Below are 22,825 nucleotides of genomic sequence, written 5' to 3'. Positions count from 1 at the left end.
TTCTAAATTGTTGATATAGCTGTTCCTGCTGTACCTGTCTCAGGATTGAACCTTCCAATCTTTGGAGTACTCCAACTACATATAAAGAATCAGTAATTATATTCACAGGTTCTTCAGACCATAATTTAAAGGCTTCAATTACTGCCTGTAGTTCTACCTTTTGAACTGATCCTGGCACGACAAGTACCCGTTCTTTCCATTCTCCGTGCTCTTGCCATACTATTGCTGCCTTGCCTGTTTTCCCACCACCATCCATAAATACTGTAGCACCTTGAACTGGATATTGACTACACTTTGATTTTTCTTCTACTTCATGTTTGGGTTGTTTTTTGGGGTTTTTTTGGGGGGTTTTTTTGGTTTTTTTTTTTTTTTTAAGGTAAACATTTTGTGTGATGGATAATGAATCTAAATGTCACCTTCAAATCCTGCTAATGCAGTTTGGAAGGGAACAGAGTGCTGCAAAGCCCAAGTCAAATATTCTTGTAGTAATGGTATTAAAATCGTTTTCGGGTCCTTTGCCGATATATCAATAATTCTGTTGCGCCCTTTCATAATCAAATTTGCAAAACACTCTACTTTCATGGTGATGGTTTTTCTGTGCTACTGAGGTAAAAAGACCCACTCTAAAATTCTCAATGGGTCCGCTTTTGATTCTAGCTTTGTTATCCACTGTATTATAAGCGCATAGGGATGTCACTCGTGATTGATTACTGCCAAAGTGATCCTTATCGAGGGGTCTATCCTAGAACTAAATGCTTGAGTCACCTTTTCAGAAATGTTTGCTACTACTTCCCAGGCTTCCTTGGTCAATTGCCGAGGAGAGTTTAACCTGCTATACCCTCGCAAGAGCTGAACCAAAGGCTCCATATCTTGGTTTGTGATCCCACAAATAGGTCGAATCCAGTTAACGTCTCCTACCAATTTTTGTACATCATTTAATGTTTTAATCTGAATTCTTAATTCAACCTTCTGGGGGGTCACCGACGTTTCAGTGATCATCCACCCCAAGTACCTCCAAGGCGCTTCAGCTTGTATCTTTTCCGGCACCACTTGCAGCCCACTTTGTCTCAAAAGCTCAACGAGCTCCCCAATCATTTCTTCCGGATTTAATTGATCACCAGCCAACAATATGTCATCCATATAATGATAGATGAAATATTGAGGCCACCTTTTTCTGATTGGCTGTAAAGCCCAATTTACATAAATTTGACACATCGTGGGTGAATTTTCATGCCTTGTGGCAATACTGTCCAATGATATCTTTGCATGGGTTGCGCCTTGTTTGTTCTTGGGACTGAGAATGCAAAATGTTTGGCATCATCTTCATGCAGAGGGATTGTAAAAAAGCAATCTTTGAGATCTATGATCAAAAGCTTCCAATACTTCGGTATCATACAGGGAGATGGTAGCCCTGGTTGCAAGGCTCCCATGTCCACTATACCTTATTGACTTCTCGCAAGTCATGTAATAGTCTCCATTTTCCACTTTTCTTTGGAATCACAAAACCAGGTGTGTTCCAAGGACTAGTGGTTGGCACAATATGGCCTTTTTCGTCATTGACTCCAGGGAGAACAAAAAGTCCCTGCTTTGTTGCTGAAGATCGTCCTAATAACAAAGCACTCAATCCATATCCTAATGGTCCATTTGTGTTAGTCGGGACATCATAAACCGACATGTTCCATAAGGTAACTTCTACTGTTGTTTCCACGTCCATTCCGGCGCTCCCTCTGGTTTGGGCGCTGAGGCTTGCCAAGCAGCCTGGTGGTGCTTCCCCATTTGTGTCGTCGTGTGGGGTGCCTTCGTGCTCGGTCACCCGTTTCCCAATTTCATACCATGCCGATGATACTTTGAACAGCATTCTGAGGCTTCATGACCAAATTTTTGACATCGACCACATGGTGCTCCTGCTGGGCCTATTCCTTGCTGAAAGGGTCCTTGTTGGAAGGATTTATGACCTGTCTCAATCTGCCTAGGTCCTTTCCTTGTGGCCTTGCACTGAGCTCTAAAATGGCCTGTTTTTCCACAATTAAAACATTTTTTCTCCCCTTTTTCATTTATAAATGGCTTAATTGCTGCTGCAAAGGCACTTGCGAGTGTTTCTGCCTGATGTGTGGCAGAGCCTACTCTGTTGCAGGCTTCTACCATTTGTACTAACGTTGCTTCTTTTGGCAAAGTTAACAAAATTCTTTTACAATCTACATTGGCATTTTCTACTGCTAAATTCAACAACACTGCTAGTTTTGCGTCTTCATTGGTATACACCTTATTCAAAGCATCTCTCAGACGATCAACAAAAGACATATATGGTTCATCTCTCCCTTGTCTACTTTGAGTGTAAGATGGTTGCCTCTTTCCCTCCTCAGGGACTGTTCGCAACGCATTCAACGCTAGTCGCCCAACTAATTGCAAGGCTTATAAGGGCAGCCGAGCTTGCAATCTAACATCCACAAACAGTCCCTGGCCTGTCATTTGTTCCATAGTAATGTTCTGGAGTGGATCGCCGTCTTGACGCTCCAGGTTTCTCAGGGCTTCTTGCATACAGAGTTTATACCATCTGTCTGCCCACAATAACCTTTGGGTTGGTGTCAACAACATATCTATCATCTGCCGACAATCCCATGGTGTAAGAACCATTCCCGTGAATATGTTATCTAATAGAGCTTGCGTGAAAGGTGATTGCAAGCCATAATTTTGTACTGCCTTCCGCACTTTCTTAATCAAGTCCCAGTGAAATGGGTCCCAGCGATTGGGCACATGAGGCTGTACACTAACAGGAAATGCCATCGGTAACTCCGTTTCCTCGTCTTTCATTGCTCCTAAAAAAACGTCTTTCCACCGCTCTCTAGGGTCGCCTTTCATTCTAGGCTCTTGCCTCCCTATAGTCTCTAGAACAGGCTCTTCTTTGTCGCTGCTATCAGGCAACGGGGGCTGTAAAGGTGGCAGGGGCTCAGCTGAGGGCTTCAAAACTATGGCTTTCAATCGGTTAAGTCTGGGTGGTTTTGGGGGTGGTGAAGCCTGCCCCATCAATCTTTCACATGGGCACACAGGGGAACATCGAGTACATTGTTCTGGGCAGCTTTGTCCCGTCTTGCCCTCACATATATCATCGTAGATCTGTTTCTCTGACTTATCTAATGCGGCCAGTTCACCCGGTGCATCTGGCACCTCAGGCGGTGCATTCGGAGACGCTGAAGGTCCTGGATCCTCTGACTCAGTTAAGAAGGGATTGGTTGAAAGCAGTTTAACAGCCTCCTCCACATCAGCTGCAGCTTTTCTCTCTGCCTTTAAGGCTTTTAATGTGGTTAATATCAACTTCCACGCTGTCACTAACTCTGCGGCGGTTTTCTCAATATGCTCCCATAACATTTTTCCTATCTCCTCCCACGTCTCTGCCTTAAATGCCACAGACGGATCGGGGGGGGGGTACCCTTTCTTTCGGCTCCAAATTAGAAGCCTTCTAAGTGTATATTCATCATATTTCAGTCCTCTCTTAGAGAGCATGTGCAGCAGGAGTCTGACTATTGCCCCTTCTTCATGCGATGTGTTCTGCCCCATGCGGCCCCGGTTGCTCACCTCACCTCGCTGGGTGCTTCTCCGTTGCAACGTATTCCTTTTTCTTTTTCCTTGCGTCAGTCCCGCTGACTGCAATTCTTCCAACCGGGCTTCTCCCACGGCATCCTCTGCGCTCGACTGGTGTTCAACGATGAGATCCCAGAGATCGTATCACGTCGGGGTCACCAGTTGCGGGAGAAGGATGGACTTCACAACTCTATGAGAGTTATATTCCGAAGCCATTTATTGTCTTGTCTGACTCCAATATATATCATAATTTTCGCTTAGTCACTGTGCACACACTCATGATTGGTTACAGCTTGTTACACACACTATTGCAGTTGGCTGTGCACAAAATATCACGCGCTGTCCACGCGCCCCTCACACAGTCAGGATTCGCTGCTTGCAGGTGTTCCTGTTTTCCTCGCTTCTTCTTAGTTGTTTATCACAGCTCCTTCTCCTCAAGGCCGAGCCGTGCAGATATCCAGCTGTTTACCAGCTTCTCAGTGCCACAGCTCCTTCTCCTTAAGGTCGAGCCGTGCAGATCAACGCCACAGCTCCTTCTCCTTAAGGTCGAGCCATGCAGATCAACGCCACAGCTCCTTCTCCTTAAGGTCGAGCCATGCAGGGTGATCCCAACAGGCCACACCAGACTAGGAAGTTTCCTAGTGATGTCTTTAAGCTGTGCCCCAGGGAGGCAGCAGACTTCCTGAAGAGGAGGGTCTGTCTGGAATATTGGACCCTCTGTTCCCCTCAGAAGGGAGTCACCTACAACTATAACCCATCTTTTCTTCCTAGTTGGGGTGGTTGTGATGTGGGGTGTAGGCCTTTCTGACCTTGACAACACTGCTGGTGTAGCTGGACCGTCGTCCACGTCTAGAGCCTCATACCTGTTGTACAGAGGCACCTGAGGAGGCGAGGTGGGCAAGGTGGGTTTGCCTGCCACACCGAGCATGGACTTGCCTCCATTTGCTCCTTTCCTTTAAGCTACTGCCTTCAGCCTGTCAGGGGGAAGATACAGGACCCCCCTTGATCTTTTTTTTTTTTTTTTTTTTTTTTTCTGGTGGCTGTTCCTGTTTCTGTCTCAGGGAGGGCAGAACATGGTTCCCCAAATCCATCTCTTTCTCAGACTCCCTGATTCTCCTTAACCTTTCTACTTCCTGATACTTGTATGGCTGCATGTTTCTGTGGGAACTCCGTCTGGATTGTCACATCCATTCTGGCGAGTGCAGGGGACATGGCTTTCCGCTGGATGGATACCATATCTAAACTTCTCCTGAGAGGGTGATGACCACCAATTGAGCTCACCTCTTGAGCTGGTGGGGTGACTATGCCCTTCCTGCGCACCCTTCTGTGCAAACTGCTGCACCACCATCTGTTTGCCCACTGTGTTCACAGTGCTCCTGTTTGCTAGAGCTCCCTAGGCCGCTTTTTATAGGCGTGGGGGTGGGCCGCTATTGCTCTAGAAACATCCAGGCCTCAGCATCGTCTCCCACAAGAGCTGTTGTATCTCTCTGCTGCCCCAGTGTTTCCCTGCCTCAGGAAACCCCCCCATGCGCCATGTTCTCTCTTAGAACCACAAAGGAGGACCGTACAAACCTACAAGTGGCAGATTTTTTCAAGGTTATAAGTAGGATGGTATGAGCATAGTGAGACTGGGACAGGGGAATACTCTAGGTGAAGGTGAGGAACTGAAAGGTCATGTAAGGGGAGAGTGAGTTGGAAGAAGGATGCAGGTATAGTCCTCCAGGAAGAAGACCAATGCAACAGTAAGTGGTGAGTGTAATTATGAGGCAAAGCAGAGGGCTTAACATGTTTCAATCTGTAATATACAATCATTTAGGTTGGAAAAGATCCTTAAGAGGATTGAGTCTAACCGTTAACTTAACACTGCCAAGTCCACCACTAAACCATGTCCCTAAGTGCCACGTCTACATGTCTTTTAAATGCCTCCAGGGATGGTGACTCAACCTGAACTTCCCTGGGAAGCCTGATCCAGTGTTTGACAACCCTTTCAGTGAAGAAATTTTTCTTAATATCCAATCTAAACCTCCCCTGGCACAGCTTGAGGTTGCTTCCTCTTGTCCTATTGCTTGTTACTTGGGAGAAGAGACCAACACCCACCTCGCTACAACCCCCTTTCAGGTAGTTGTAGAGAGCGATAAGGTCTCCCCTCAGCCTCCTCTTCTCCAGACTAAACAACCCCAGTTCCCTCAGCCGTTCCTCATAAGACTTGTTCTCCAGACCCCTCACCAGCTTCGTTGCCCTTCTCTGGACATGCTCCAGCAACTAAAAGCCCTTCTTGTAGCGAGGGGCCCAAAACTGAACACAGGATTCAAGCTGCGGCCTCACCAGTGCCGAGTACAGGGGCACAATCACTTCCCTACTCCTGCTGGCCACGCTATTTCTGATACAGGCCAGGATGCTGTTGGCCTTCTTGGCCACCTGGGCACACTGCTGGCTCATGTTCAGCTGTCTGTCAACCAGCACCCCCAGGTCCTTTTCTACCGGGCAGCTTTCCAGCTGTTCTTCCCTAAGCCTGTAGCATTGCATGGGGTTGTTGTGACTGAAGTGCAGGACCCGGCACTTGGCCTTCTTAAACCTCATACAGTTGACCTCAGCCCATCGATCCAGCCTGTCCAGATCCCTCTGCAGAGCCCTCCTACCCTCCAGCAGATCAACACTCCCGCCCAACTTGGTGTCCTCTGCAAACTTACTGAGGGTGCTTACTGATCCCTGCGTCTAGATCTTTGATGAAGATATTAAATATAACTGGCCCCAAAACTGAGCCCTGGGGAACACCACTTGTGACCAGCCACCAACTGGATTTAACGCCGTTCACCTTTGGTTCTGGCCATCCAGCCCGTTTTTTACCCAGTGAAGAGTACACATGTCCAAGCCATGAGTTGCCAGTTTCTCCAGGAGAATGCTGTGGGAGATGCTGTCAAAGGCTTTACTAAAGTCCAGCTAGACAACATCCACAGCCTTTTCCTCATCCACTAGGTGGGTCACCTTGTTATAGAAGGAGATCAGGTTAGTCAAGCAGGACCTGCCTTTCATGAACCCATGTTGACTGGGCCTCATCACCTAGTTGTCCTGTATGTGCCGCGTGATTGTCCTCGAGATGATCTGCTCCATAACCTTCCCAGGCACTGAAGTCAGGCTGACAGGCCTGTAGTTCCCGGGATCCTCCTTCTGGCCCTTCTTGTAGATTGGTGTCACATTTGCTAACCTCCAGTTGACTGTGATCTTCCTAGTTAGCCAGAACTGCTGATAAATGATGGAGAGTGACTTGGTGTGAGCACTTCTGCCAGTTCCCTCAGTATCCCATCCAGCCCCATAGACTTGTGTGTTTCTATATGCTAAGTACAAGTGTCAAAGTCTTAAGTCCTGTTTTCAGCCTTTAAATAGAGGCTTTAAAAAGTGATGCACCATCAGTGATGTACTTATGCACCTTTTTCTTTTGGAATACACTAGTGTAAATAAATCAATTATTCTAGCTGTCTTTTCAGCCATACTTTCTTAAAGGAACAAATTAATATCGCCATGCATCGTTACCTGTGATAATGACAATTGGACACTTTTTGAAGATGGACAGTCTTGTAGCTTTGAAATCTGAGTGGGGCGTGCTGGTTAAATATAACAACTCTGTATACTGCCTTCTTGTACTAAAACGGAGCAAGGGAAATGGCAGCTTAGGTCTGCTCCTCAGGAGCTCTGTAGAAATGATGGGTCAAAACCAGATTTTTATTTTTTTCTCAGTGCTATGATAGTGAAAATGCTGCTGTGTAATTAATCTGTATTAATTTTAGTTTTATTTTCTTACCTTGTCATAGCTGTAGCTTCAGAGATAACTGTCATTAGTAGGCAGAGTCTGTATGTAAATAAGACATGGGTTATTAGCATGCTGGAAAGTGTAACACCTTCAAGGGGCTCTAATCAAACTTGGTTAGCTCTGTGGGAAAAATACTGTGCATGTGCAAGGTAACATATTGTGACAGTCTCTTAGATACTTGCCATTGCAGGGGACTTCCTACTAGCTGTACAGAGTTGTGTTTGTGAACTGTTAAGACTATCTTGCTCTGCTGTTGCAAGCTGATGTGTCAGTGTTTTGACCAACTGTCCTAGCTTTGGTATAATTGTTTGTTATTCCAAAGAACCCTTTTGCTTTTATCGCTTCTTGTACAGAGGACTCTCCTCTCTGTTGTTAATACAATTATCCCACTAGCTGTTGTATGGAAGTTTTTCTTTCAACTTTTCGTTCTCAATCTGACTTCAGGGGCAGGAGTGGAGGAAACGACAGAGAGAAGAGATAAAGGAGAAACCTGTATCTTTTGGTTTTGTTCCAAACGTCGGTAGGTTTATGGGATGAGCAGCATCTTTCCTCGAAATCTGCATTATTACCAGATTGGTATGAAGGAATGGTTGAGATTCTTACAGCTGCCAGTGGAAAGAAAATTAGTCTTACATGTTACTTTGGGTTGTTGAAGCCCAGTAACTTCTCCTTTTAAGAAGGATATTCCTGTGATTAGCTTTTACTTGAGATGCTGAGCATCCCTCTAGTTTTTACTCCGTCTCAGATACTAGATGCTGGTTTTGGTACTGTACCAAGCTTTCATTGGCTACTAGATGTTTCCTTTCCAGTAGTAACTGTAGTACCTGAAATATTAGAACTATAAGTGTCAATATAAGTGTTAAAAGAAATGATTGTGTGACATTGCTCTGATAAAACAAAAAGGGTTTTATAGTACATTGGCTAGCATTATTGGCATGCACACTTTTCACTTTAAGGAACACCAGGTTGTAAACTTGCAGTGCAATGGCCAGTCTTCGGTAAAGTCTTCAGCATGTGGTTAAGCTCCGTTTACACAGATGTGTAAACTTAGCTGCCTTGTGCCTCATGCGACGTTGCTGCATGCTTCTGTCACTTGTTCTACAGCAAGTTGTATGGTCACAGTTTTGAGTGTTATAGCCAGAGATGAGTTTGTGGCCATACGTGCCAGGAAATGTCACAGGACACTGACCAGACACAGGGTCAGGCTGTGCTTCATGCTTGTCGTGGTTTAGCCCCAGCCGGCAACTAAGCACCACGCAGCCACTCGCTCACTCCCCCTCCCCCAGTGGGACAGGGGAGAGAATTAGAAAAAAAAAATCTCGTGGGTTGAGATAAACACAGTTTAATAAGACAGAAAGAGAGAAAGAAACAACAGTGATAACAACAATAATAATACCAACAAAGGAATGTACAAGAATAAGTGATGCCCAATAAAGCAATTGCTCACCACCCAGTGATCGATAGCCCGTCCCCGAGCAGCGATTTCTGCCCCCCGGCTAACTCCAGTTTATGTACTGGGCATGACGTCGTCTTGAGGTACACATCGGACTTCCCCATCCTTCCGTGTTACCCACCAAGTGCACCCAGGTCCCTGGGCAAAGGCAATCCCACGAATGGGTTTGCCTTTGCCTGAGGCAGGAGTAACCCAGACTGTCTTCCCCAGCATATTTTTCACATGCACCACAGGGACTTTATCCCCTTCTACAGTACGTAAAAGTTTTGATTGGGCAGGGCCGGCTCTATTAGTAGATCCCCTAGTGTTGACTAACCAGGTGGCTTTTGCTAAATGTTTATCCCAATATTTGAATGTTCCGTCACCCATTGCTCTCAATGTAGTCTTTAACAGTCCGTTGTATCGTTCAATTTTTCCAGGAGATGGTGCATGATAGGGGATGTGATATACCCACTTAGTGCTGTGCTCTTTGGCCCAGGTGTCTATGAGGTTGTTTCAGAAATGAGTCCCATTGTCTGACTCAATTCTTTTGGGGGTGCCATGTCGCCATAAGACTTGCTTTTCAAGGCCCAGGATAGTGTTCCGGGCGGTGGCATGGGGCACGGGATATGTTTCCGGCCATCCGGTGGTTGCTTCCACCATGGTAAGCACATAGTGCTTGCCTTGGCGAGTTTGTGGAAGTGTGATATAGTCAATCTGCCAGGCCTCCCCATATTTATATTTCAACCATAGTCCTTCATACCAGAGGGGCTTTAACCGCTTGGCTTGTTTGATCGCAGCACACGTTGCACATTCATGGATAACCTGTGCAATAGCGTCCATGGTCAAGTCCACCCCTCGATCCCGAGCCCATCTATATGTTGCATCTCTTCCCTGATGGCCTGAGGTGTCATGGGCCCACCAAGCTATAAATAATTCACCCTTATGTTGCCAGTCCAGATCCACCTGAGCCACTTCAATCTTAGCAGCCTGATCCACCTGATGGTTGTTTTGATGTTCTTCGGTGGCCCGACTCTTGGGTACGTGAGCATCTACATGGCGTACTTTTATGACCAGATTCTCTAGTCGGGCAGCAATATCTTGCCACAATTCAGCAGCCCAAATGGGCTTGCCTCTGCGTTGCCAGTGGCTCTGCTTCCATTGCTGTAGCCACCCCCATAGAGCATTTGCCACCATCCACGAGTCAGTATAAAGATAAGAGTATTGGCCATTTTTCTCGTTCAGCAATATCTAAAGCCAGCTGGATGGCTTTCACCTCTGCAAACTGACTTGATTCACCTTGTCCTTCAGCCACTTCTGCAACTCGTCGTATAGGGCTCCATACAGCAGCTTTCCACCTTCGATGGTTGCCTACAATACGACAGGACCCATCAGTAAACAGGGCATATTGCCTTTCGTTCTCTGGCAGTTCATTATACGGTGGAGCCTCTTCAGCACGCGCCACCTCCTCTTCTGGTGATATTCCAAAACATTTCCCTTCTGGCCAGTCCATGATCACTTCCAAGATTCCCGGGCGATTAAGGTTTCCTATTCGAGCCTGCTGTGTAATAAGCACGACCCACTTACTCCACGTAGCATCAGTTGCATGATGTGTAGAGGGGACCCTCCCTTTGAACATCCAGCCCAGCACCGGCAGTCGGGGTGCCAGGAGGAGCTGTGCTTCAGTACCAACCACTTCTGAGGCAGCTCGAACTCCTTCATATGCTGCCAATATCTCCTTTTCAGTTGGAGTATAGCGGGACTCAGATCCCCTATATCCTTGACTCCAAAACCCTAGAGGTCGACCTCGAGTCTCTCCTGGTGCCTTCTGCCAGAGACTCCAGGTAGGGCCATTCTCCCCAGCTGCCGTGTAGAGCACATTTTTAACATCTTGTCCTGCCCGGACTGGCCCGAGGGCTACGGTATGAACTATCTCCTGTTCGATTTATTCGAAGGCTTGTCGTTGCTCAGGGCCCCATTTAAAATCGTTCTTCTTCCGGGTCACTTGATAAAGAGGGCTTACAATCAGACTGTAATTTGGAATATGCATTCTCCAGAAACCCACAACACCCAAAAAGGCTTGTGTTTCTTTTTTGCTAGTTGGTGGAGACATAGCTGTTATTTAGTTGATCACATCCGTTGGGATCTGTCGACGTCCATCTTGCCATTTTATTCCTAAAAACTGGATCTCTTGTGCAGGTCCTTTGACCTTACTTTTTTTTATAGCAAAACCAGCTTTCAGAAGGATTTGAATTATTTTCTTCCCTTTCTCGAAAACATCTTCTGCTGTGTTGCCCCATACGATGATGTCATCAATGTATTGCAGATGCTCTGGAGTTTCACCCTGTTCCAGTGCAGTCTGGATCAGCCCATGGCAAATGGTAGGGCTGTGTTTCCACCCCTGGGGAAGTCGGTTCCAGGTGTATTGGACACCCCTCCAAGTGAAAGCAAACTGTGGCCTGCATTCTGCCACCAAAGGGATTGAGAAAAACCCATTAGCAATATCAATGGTGGCGTACCACTTGGCTGCCTTTGACTCCAGTTCATATTGAAGTTCTAGCATGTCCGGCACAGCAGCACTCAGTGGCGGCGTGACTTCATTCAGGCCACGATAGTCTACTGTCAGTCTCCACTCTCCATTAGACTTTCGCACTGGCCATATGGGGCTGTTAAAGGGTGAGCGAGTCTTGCTGATCACTCCTTGGCTCTCCAGCCGACGAATCAGCTCATGGATGGGGATCAGGGAGTCTCTGTTGGTGCGATATTGCTGCCGGTGCACTGTTGTGGTAGCGATCGGCACCTGTTGTTCTTTGACCCTGAGCAACCCCACCACAGAAGGGTCCTCTGAGAGACCAGGCAAGGGGGACAGCTGTTTAATTTCTTCCGTCTCCAAGGCAGCTATACCAAAAGCCCACCGGTACCCTTTTGGATCTTTGAAATACCCTCTCCTGAGGTAGTCTATGCCCAGGATGCATGGAGCCTCTGGGCCAGTCACAATGGGGTGCTTCTGCCACTCCTTCCCAGTTAGGCTCACTTCGTCCTCCAGTACAGTCAGCTGTTGGGATCCCCCTGTCACTCCAGAAATACAGGTGGGTTCTGCCCCTATATGGCCTGATGGCATCAGGGTACATTGTGCACCGGTGTCCACTAAAGCCTTATATTCCTGTGGGTCTGATGTGCCAGGCCATCTAATCCACACAGTCCAATAAACTCGGTTGTCCCTCTCCTCTGCCTGGCTGGAGGCAGGGCCCCTCTAGTCCTGCTCATAGTACTCGTTACCCACTTCTTGTAAATAGGAATCAGAAGTCCCTCCAAGAGGATCAGAGGTGAGATCAGCCCTTCTATTCTTCCTGGGGAACTGCCCACTGGAAAGTGGAGTGACGATTTTTCTGGAGGAACCTGAACCCCCCTTTTGTAATTGTCTTTCCTTGCAGCTCGCGTACTCGTGCCTCTAGGGTCGAGGTAGTTTTTCCATCCCACCTCCTCATGTCCTCTCCGTAGTCACGCAATTGAAACCACAGGGTGGCTCGTGGTGTGTATTCTCTATATCCTCTCTCTTGAACAGAAGAGCGCTTCCTCCTAATGGCTGAGACACTGGTCTGTACGGGTGGAGGGTAGGGCATATCCTCTTTGAATTGCCGGAACTCCCGGGACAGTTTGCACAGTTTCAAGTGCAATTGCCTTCATCTGGATCTTTGGATGATTGTCCATTGTCCAAGTCACCATAAATCACTTCCAGCACAGCTAGCTCCCTCAGGTACTGGATACCTTTCTCCATGGTGGTCCACTTGCCTGGGTGACATAGAACATCTTCCTTGAAGGGATCGCTTTCCTTCACACCTGACAGGAGTCGTCTCCAGAGGCTGAGGACTTGTGCACCTTTTCCAATAGCTTTGTCAATGCCCCCTTCCCTAGAAAGGGATCCCAGCTGCTTGGCTTCCCTACCCTCTAATTCCAGGCTACTGGCCCCATTATCCCAGCATCGGAGCAGCCAGGTGACAATGTGCTCACCTGGACGACAGCTGAAATCCTTTCGCATATCTCGCAATTCACTCAGGGATAGAGATCGGGTAGTTACCGTCTCTTTTATGAGTTCTTCCTCTTCCTCCACTTCAAGCGATGACTCGCTCTCTTCCCTCTTCCGTACTTGTGATGGCCCTGCTTCAGAGCACTCTGCCTCCTCACTCTCTTCCTCTGGCTCCTTCTTAGCAGAATCTTCCTCCTCCCTTACTAAACGAGCTGACTTCCGCTTCCAAGATTTCTTCTTTTGTACAGGGGCAACTGATACCGGGATGGGCTGGTTCTCTGGTTCAGCTGCAACAGTCTGAGTAGGTACAGTGCCCGCCACGGGGGTTGGAGTAGTCACAGTGCCTGTCACATTGTCATCAGATCCAGAGAGCCTCTCTCCCCTTTGCGTAGTGTTAAATAGAGCTCGGTAGGCATGGGCCAGGCCCCAGCACGTTGCAATGATTTGTGTCTCCTTGGAACTGCCAGGCCGACAGCATACTTCTTCCAAATATTCTGCTAGTTTATCAGGATTCTGCACTTGTTCGGGAGTGAAGTTCCAAAACACCGGAGGTGCCCACCGCCCTAGGCATTTGCCCATGCCGTTCCACACACCCTGACATTCATAACTATCCAGCCTTGGGGTAGGTCTCCGAGTTATATTCTTAAATTGCTTGCCAACTTTAGACAAAACCGAAACAATGTTCCCCAGAAGTAGCAAAAGAGGTATTTTAACTACCCAAGGGTGTTCAAAATACAGAAAAATTATTGTGATGAAGGAGGAAACATTATGACAGAGGGTAGCAAAGGTACCATTCTGCATTTCCTCCATAAAAAGCCTTTCAGAGGCAGAAGTATAATTGCTAATCGTCTCCACAAGACAGTAGCCAAAATACAGTAACGGCTTTAGTACAGAGCTCAGATGATACCACCTTAAGCTCAAGGTCAATGTTCTAAAAACAAATCTCGCAGGCGAGACATTATTAATCATCACAGAGTACAGCAGCCCACAGAAATCAACACCGATCCTTAACATGTACGGCAAAGACGAGAGCATCATGCAAATCAAATAAACTGATATTGTGACCTGCAACCATTATCTCAAGCCTTTTGTCCCACGTTGGGCGCCAAAAAGGACTGTCGTGGTTTAGCCCCAGCCGGCAACTAAGCACCACACAGCCGCTCACTCACTCCCCCTCCCACAGTGGGACAGGGGAGGGAATTAGAAAAAAAAACATTGTGCATTGAGATAAATGCAGTTTAATAGGACAGCAAGAGAGAAGGGAACAACAATGATAATACCAACAAAGGAATGTACAAGAACAAGTGATGCCCAATACAGCAATTGCTCAGCACCCGGCGATTGACAGCCCGTCCCTGAGCAGCGATTTCCGCCACCCGGCTAATTCCAGTTTATGTACTGGCATGACATCGTAGGGTAGGGTATATCTCTTTCGCCAGTCTGGGTCAGCTGTCCTGGCTGTGTCCCCTCCCAGCTCCCCGTGCACCCCCAGCCTCCTTGCTGGCAAGCTAGCGCAAGAAGCTGGACTGTCCTTGACTGCCTAGCAACAACCCAAAGCATCAGCATGTTATCAACATTTTCTCATCCCAAATCCAAAACACAGTCTCACACTAGCTTCTGTGAAGAAAACCAGCTCTATCCTGGCTGAAACCAGGACACAGGGGGATTTCAGTGACAGTGAAAGGTGCTGTGTTGACAGATACTGAAATTAAATCTTTGCAGTTAGCCACAAAATAGGTCCAGATTGAGAAACACAGATTTCTTCATTCTTCTCCAAGAGGGATTGGAGATTGAATTCTCCTACTCATTCAGTCCTCATGTCTTCTGAGCTGGACTTTCACACAGGTAGTCATGAGCTTTTTAGTTTTCATCATGAGGTTGATTGTTCCACTTGAAACTCAGCTGAAACTGTAAATGTGTTTAGAATCACAGAATCATTAAGGTTGGAAAATACCTTTAAGATCACCAAGTCCAACCATCAACCTGACACCACCATGCCCACTAAACCATATCCTGAAGTGCCACGTCTACAGCTTTTTTGAACACCTCCAGTGATGGTGAATCCACCACCTCCCTGGGCAGCCTGTTCCAATGCTTGACCACTCTTTACTGAAATAAATTTTTCCTAATATTTAGTCTGAACCTCCCCTGGCGCAACTTGAGGCCATTTCCCCTCGTTCTATCACTAGTTACTTGGGAGAAGAGACCACCACCCACCTCACTACAACTTCCTTTCACGTAGTTGTAGAGAGCGATAAGGTCTCCCCTCAGCCTCTTCTCCAGACTAAACAACCCCAGTTCCCTCAGCCGCTCCTCATAAGACTTGTGCTCCAGACCCCTCACCACCTTCGTTGCCCTTCTTTGGACATGCTCCAGCACCTCAATGTCCTTTTTGTAGTGAGGGGCCCAAAACTGAACACAGGATTCAAGCTGCGGCCTCACCAGTGCCGAGTACAGGGGCACAATCGCTTCCCTACTCCTGCTGGCCACACTATTTCTGATACAGACCGGGATGCTGTTGGTCTTGGCCACCTGGGCACACTGCTGGCTCAGATTCAGCCTGGCTGTCAGCCAGCAACCCCAGGTCCTTTTCCATCAGCCACTCCTCCCCAAGCCTGTAGCGTTGCATGGAGTTGTTGTGACCTAAGTGCACAACCCGGCACTTGGCCTTGTTAAGCCTCATGCAGTTGACCTCTGCCCATCGATTCAGCCTGTCCAGATCCCTCTGCAGAGCCCTCCTACCCTCCAGCAGATCAACACTCCCACCCGACTTGGTGTCATCTGCAAACTTACTGAGGGAGCACTCAATCCCCTCATCCAAATCACTGATTCAAAGAAATTCAAATAAATTCAAACTTAATAACGTTAAAGTGGTATTAAGCAGACATCTTTATTACAGCGCTGTACGCATAGGGGATATCTCCTCCTAACATGCATGCCTCATGTTATCAGCATCTGAATTATATAGAGTACATACATTTATATTCATTACAATTGTTAGCATATTCATGATACTTCTGAGAAATCTCCACCTCCCTGCCTATCTACTACATTTACATAATGCTGGCGTTGCAAAAGTACACTACGCATGCGTGGGGTCTTGGGTGGACATCGGTGGTCGTTTGGGGAGTTAGTCCCCTACTCCTTTTTCCCTTTTATGGTCATGGGTCTCCTGAGGATAGTTTCTTCTCCTTGGATGTTTGCCCCTTCTGTTGTCCAGCCAAGTGATTCTTTCTCATCATCCTTGTTTGAGCACTCCTGCTAGGATGTTTCTATTCTTCAGGTTAAGATATCTTCTCTATACTCATTAACCTCTCAGTCCTTGCTCTTAACTCTTCTTTGTTTTGATTTCATGAGGCCTCTTGGTTCTACAGGCACGCATTTCCTTGTGATTAACTATGTACACATAGCTGAAATGTTAGCCTTGAGGCAAGTATAGGCTAAGGACTATGAGAGTAGGCTGTTAAACACAAGCACACAGTCATTAGGCCAAAGAAATCTGTACAAAAGCCAAACCAATCATGCAATCAACAACCTTCCAGAAAGTACACACAACTAAAAAAGGACATTTATAAAGCCCACAGCTGACTAATTACACATGCTAAAATAAATTCATAACTGTCCCAGGTCCTTGTTTCATCATCATCAATAAAGATATTAAACAAGACTGCCTCCAGTACTGAGCCCTGGGGAACACCGCTTGTGACCGGCCACCAACTGGGTTTAACGCTGTTCACCACAAATCTCTGGGCTCAGCTGTCCAGCCAGGTTTTTAACCAGCGAAGTGTACACCTGTCTAAGCCACGAGACGCCAGTTTCTCCAGGAGAATGCTGTGGGAGATGCTGTCAAAGGCTTTACTAAAGTTCAGGTAGACAACAACCACAGCCTTTCCCTCATCCACTAGGCGAGTCACCTGGTCATAGAAGGAGATCAGGTTGGTCAAGCAGGACCTGCCTTTCATGAACCCATGCTGGCTGGGCCTGATACCCTGGTTGTCCTGCACATGCCCTGTGAGCACCCTCAAGATGAACCGCTCTATGATCTTCCCTGGCATGGGGGTCAGGCTGACAGGCCTGTAGTTCCCAGGATCCTCCTTCCGGCCCTTCTTGTAGATGGGTGTCACATTGGCAAGCCTCCAGTCATCTGGGACCTCCCCTGTTAACCAGGACTGCTGATAAATGATGGAGAGTGGCTTGGCAAGCTCCTCCGCCAGCTCTCTCAGTACTCTCGGGTGGATCCCATCAGGCCCCATAGACTTGTGGGTGTCCAGGTGGTTTAACATGTCCTTGACTGCTTCCTCCTAGATTATGGGCGGGTTATTGTGCTCTCCATCCCTGTCTTCCAGCTCAGGGGGCTGAATACCCTGTGGATACCTGGACTGGCTATTAAAGGCTGAGGCAAAGAAGGCATTAAGTACCTCAGCCTTTTCCTCATCCTTGGTGACAGTGTTCCCCCCGCATCCAATAAAGGATGGAGATTCTCCTTGCCTCTCTTTTTGTTAATATATTTGTAAAAACATTTTCTGTTATCCCTAACGACTGTGGCCAGATTGAGTTCTAGCTGGGCTTTTGTCTTTCTAATTTACTCTCTGCATGACCTAACGAGATCCTTGTACTCTTCTTGAGTTGCCTGCTCCTTCTTCCAAAGATCATAAACTCTCCTTTTTTTCCTGAGTCCCAGCAACAGCTCCCTGTTCGGCCAGGCTGGTTGTCTTCCCTGCCAGCTCGTGTTACGGCACATGGGGACCGCCTACTCCTGCACCTTTAAGACTTCCTTCTTGAAGAATGTCCAGCCTTTCTGGACCCTTTTGCCCTTCAGGACTGTCTTCCAAAGGACTCTCTCGACCAGTGTCCTGAACAGGCCAAAGTCTGCCTTCTGGAAGTCCATGGTAGTGATTTTGCTGACCCCCTCCTTATTTCACCAAGAATCGAGAATTCTATCATTTCATGGTCGCTAAGCCCAAGACGAGCTCTGACTACCACGTCTCCCACCAGTCCTTCTCTGTTTGTAAACAGCAGGTCAAGAGAGGCACCTCCCCTTGTATGCTCACTTACCAGCTGTGTCAGGAAGTTATCTTCCACACACTCCAGGAACCTCCCAGGCTGTTTCCTCTCTGCTCTATTTCCAGCAGATGTCCGGTAAGTTGAAATCACCCACAAGAACAAGGGCTAGCGATTGTGAGTCTTCTGCCAGTCGCTTATAGAATGTCTCATCTGCCTCTTCATCCTGGTTGGGTGGTCTGTAACAGTCTCCCAGCAGGATATCTGCCTTGTTTGCTTTCCCCCTCACCCTCATTCACAAGCATTTGACCTTGTCATCACAATCGTTGAACTCTATACAATCAAAACACTCCTTAACATACAGAGCCACCCCACCGCCTCTCCTTCCTTGCCTATCCCTTCGGAAGAGCTTATAGCCATCCATTGCAGCACTCCAGTCATGTGAGTCATCCCACCATGTTTCTGTGATGGCGACTAAGTCATAGCCGTCCCGCTGCACAATGGCTTCCAGCTCCTCCTGTTTGGTGCCCATGCTGCGTGCATTGGTGTAGATGCGCCTGGCTATCGACTTCACCCCCAGCAGCGGCATGCCACCCATAGGCTTATCCCTAGTGAGCCTGGTTTTATCCCTTTCCCCATTTGAATCTAGTTTAAAGCCCTCTTGATGAGGCCTGCCAACTCATAAGTGAGAATCCTTTTCCCCGTTTGAGATAGTTGAACTCCATTTGCTGCCAGCAGGCCCGGTGCCATGTAAACCTCCCCATGGTCTTAAAAACCAAAATTCCCCCAACAGCACCAGCCTCTGAGCCATGTGTTGACCAGGTGTGCTTTCCTATTCCTTTCGGCGTTCCTCCCTGTCACTGAAGGGATTGATGAAAACACTACCTGTGCTCTTGATCCATCACCCAATTTCCCCAGTGCTCTGAAGTCTCTTTTAATCGTTTTTGGACTTCTCTCTGCAACCTCATCACTGCCAACCTGCATAACCAACAGCGGGTAGTAATCAGTGGACCCTACCAGACCAGGGAGTTTCCTAGTTTCATCTCTCACCCACATCCCAGGGAGGCAGCAGACTTCCCTGTGAGTAGGGTCTGGTCAGCATATTGGGCCTTCTGTTCCCCTCAGAAGGGAGTCACCTACAACAATTACCCTCCTTTTTTTCTTAACAGAGGAAGTCATAATGCATGGAGCTGAGTGACTCATCCTAGGCAACCACCTACATGGACCTTCATCTACATCTTCATTTGCCAAGCCCTCAAGTTCTAGAACCCCATATCTTTTGTGTAAGGGCAGCTGGGAAGGTGAGGGAGGCCAGGAGGGAATTCGTCTGCTGCCTCGAGCAGGGACCTATTTACATTCCCCCCCCCCATCTCTTAGGTCCCCTCCTTCTGTTTGATGGCCAGAGAGTAGGGGATCCTCTGCTGCTTGTGGAGCCTCAGGGATAGCAGAATGTGGCCCCAACAATCTATCTCCCTCTAACCCTCCCTGATACTCCTTAGCCTCTCCACTTCCTCTTTCAGCTCTGTTACCAGAGAGAGAGCCTTTTGAGCCAGGAAATGAGACCGCAGCCTACCCACACACCTTCCCTACGGGAACTGCCACACGGCGCCCTTCTGACGCACTACGTCCTGTTTGCCCGCCCTTTTAATTGCCGCGCCGCACCCTTCAGCCATGGAATGCCGTTTTCACGTGCTGTATGCTGGGTTCTTTGTACTTTCTGGGGCTGCTTTTGTGCCTGATGGTCTTTGGCCGACGCTGCTCTTGTCCCTGTCCACGCTGAGTCAGAGGTGCCGCTTGTCACGAGCTCGTTCTGCTGGCTGTGGGCGGGGGGGTGCGCTGGGGCACCCTCTCTCTCTCTGCCCTTTTGCTGTTTTGCCGCTTTAGGAGGGCTCCCCCAGCGCGATCCTCCCCTCCGGAGCACTTCTCCTCGGTGGTTTTAACACCCTGAAGAGTCATCACATGAAAGTGATTTAGGACTACTGCCAGCCTAGGCTGAATTTGAACTGGTGACCCACCCTCCATATTATTATCCATCATATAAATCAGATGTTGAAATCTGGTGTTTCCAGAGGTGCTTTTGGCATACTAAACGTGCTTCCGAAGTTCTGTGTTTTCCCTCTAGGTTTCAGCCATTCAAAATACTAGCTTGTTCTCTGTTTCCCCTGAATGCAGGTGGGAATGGACTCATCTAACAGATAGAGAAGAAACTGCTTAACTTTTAGCTAAACCTTTTTTTTTTTTTTTCTTCTTAACAGGATACAACAGCTGCATCTATGTCAGACAGAGATTGTGCTACAAGGGAGGGAGAGACTGTAGCTGTGAACTATAAGCCGTCCCCACTTCAAGTGAAATTAGGTGAGTCTTTGCTGATGGAAAGTGAAAAGGCTGACTCCAAGGTCTGAAATATGGTGAGGTGCTTGTGGGATCATATGCAGTTCTCCTTGCATGTGGCTGAGCATGCCAGGTCAGCTTAGACAACTCACAGAGCAGTTTATCAGTGATTATGCTGCTCAAGGGAACTGACCTGCAAACATGCAAGGACCCTTTATCTTGAGCTGCGATAGAGGAAGGAAGCTGTGCCTTGAAAGGAAGGCATAGCCTTTTAAACCTACAGATTTTTATCAAGCTAAGATTAAGGCTTGTCCAGAAAAAGAATGAATATAATATAGAGGGATTGTAAAAAGAAGATAAGAGAGGATAACTGCAAACAAAAGGGAAAGGATTAGAGACTTGGACTACCAGGAAAATATAGAGCTGTGTTACTGTGAGGTGGAGGGTTTGTAGTGATTCAAAAAAGTTAAAGAAATTTAAACTCAATAACATCAAAGTGTTATTAAGCAGACATCTTTATTGCAGCGCTGGACGCATGGGGGATATCACCTCCTAATGTTTTCAGCGTGAGCTGAAACAAAAGTTCATCCTTTATATACCTTAAAGACATGAATATTCACACATTTTCCAAGAAATCACCGCCTCCTTGCTTATCTACTACATTTACGTAATGCTGGTGTTGCAAAACTACACTACGCATGCGCGGGGGTCTCGGGTGGTCGTCGGTGGTCGTTTGGGGAGTTAGCCCCCTACTCCTTTTTCCCTTTTATGGTTACGGGTCTTCTCCTTGGATGTTTGCCCCTTCTGTTGTCCAGCCAAGCGGTTCCTTCTTATCATCCTTGTTAGAGCACTCCTGCCAGTCTGTCTCTACGCTCAAGGTTAAGATATCTTCTCTGTTCTCTTTAATCTCTCAGTCCTTGCTCTTAACTCTTCTTTGTTTTAATTTTCATGAGGTCTGCTTTCCTCATGATTAACCGTTTACACATAGTTACAATGTTAGCATTGAGGCAAATACAGCCTAAGGACTATGAGTAGGCCGTTAAACATAATCACATAGTTATTAGGCTAAAGAATTCTATACTGAATTTAAACTAATCGTGTAATCAATAACCTTCCATATATTAAGAAATCTGGAAAACTTAGAGTTGATTAGTGACACATGCTGAAACCTTATAATTGTTTTAGATCCTTGTTTCAGTAGGTTTGTAAAGGTTCACATAGAAATACTTGTGCTATTTCTGAGCAATATTTTTTAAGTTCTGGAAGCAGAATCATCATATTAGCACAATACTCTGCTTCCTCACAAGGCTAATGCTTAAAGGAGGACAGCAATCCACACATGGCTGTCCTGCCTCTAAAACCTGAGACACTATTGTGCCACACAGATTCAAGAACCTGACAAGAGACAGGTCAAAGGAATAGTGTGCGTTTTGCTCAGAGCATGGATAAAAAAAAATGGGAATCTAAGTCTGGAAAATTTCCCAGAGGAGCAGAAAGCAGTCCCCTGGTTGTCCTTCACATCAGAACAAATGACATTGACAGGATGCTGCTGGAGCTGGTTGAGCTTGACCTGTTGGAGCAGGTCCAGAGGAGGGACACAAAAATGGTCAGAGGGGTGGAACACCTCTCCCATGAGAGAAGACTGATAGAGTTGGGGTTGTTCAGCCTGGAGAAGAGAAGGCTCCGGGGAGACCTTATTGCAGCCTTTCAGTACTTAAAGGGGGCCTATAGGAAAGATGGGGACAGACTTTTTAGCAGGGCCTGTAGCAATAGGACAAGGGATAATGTTTTTAACCTAAAAGAGAGTAGATTTAGACTTGATATAAGGAAGAAATATTTTACAGTCAGGGTGGTGAAACACTGGAACAGGTTGCCCAGAGAGGTGGTAGATGCCTCGCCCCTGGAAACATTCAAGGTCAGATTGGATGAGGCTCTGAGCAACCTCATCTAGTTGAAGATGTCCCTGCTCCTTGTGGGGGAGTTGGACTAGATGACCTTTAGTAGTCCCTTCCAACCCAAACCATTCTATGATTCTTTGCCATGCTGGAAAAGGCTCTGAAAGAAGTGGGTGCCCAGATGTTCGGTGGAATAGCTCTGGCCCCTACCAAATGAGTGACAGGGAAGGTCAGCAAACAGCTAAGGTTTGAAGAAGATTTGGGGAAGTTTTGGCATTGGTGTATGATTATTGAGAGATGTTCTCTGATAGATAGGTTTTACCCAAGGACCTGCAGTACTACTGCAAACACTGGTGTTGGCCTCATTTATAAGAGGAACCTTAAAGAAACACCAGGAAAAGGCTGGGAAGCACTTGTGCAGTCTCAAGGCTCTACCTGAGTACATGGTAAACTGAATAATCAGACAAATCTAGTCATGGCAGTGCAGAAAGGAATGTCACAGAGTAGACCCATGGATGGCAAAGGAAAAGAAAGTGGTTGAATAGGCAAGATCTCACTGAAAGAGTGATTAGAGAGAAGACAGAAAGTTGGCTATGCAAATGTAGCAAGATTATGCAGCAAAGTGGAGGACCTTTTGCTGATACAGGATATGAACAAGTGCATTGGAATAGTAGATCTGTCCTGCAGTCGCTGTCATGAGCACTCTAAAACCAGTGGCTGCTTTTCAGGAAAAGGCAAGGAGCAGCAGTATA

The 22,825-nt window shown here is 47.1% G+C and overlaps 1 protein-coding gene across 1 annotated transcript in view; it reads left to right on the top strand.

The window, feature by feature from the left end:
- The window catches only part of LOC309415052 (protein FAM219A-like), a gene marked incomplete at both ends in the record, with an annotated part of 84,968 nt that overhangs the window by 11,468 nt on the left and 50,675 nt on the right, over positions 1-22,825 (top strand). The window contains one exon of the mRNA XM_082012443.1: positions 20,103-20,202. Within this exon, the coding sequence (XP_081868569.1) occupies positions 20,103-20,202 (100 nt within the window). The remainder of the gene's footprint in view (positions 1-20,102; positions 20,203-22,825) is intronic.

This window comes from Phaethon aethereus (genome assembly GCF_964289735.1).
Source record: "Phaethon aethereus genome assembly, chromosome: W".
NCBI classification, from domain to species: domain Eukaryota; kingdom Metazoa; phylum Chordata; class Aves; order Phaethontiformes; family Phaethontidae; genus Phaethon; species Phaethon aethereus.
The sequence above is the reverse complement of the archived record's forward strand: the minus strand, read 5'-3'. Positions and strand labels throughout refer to the sequence as shown.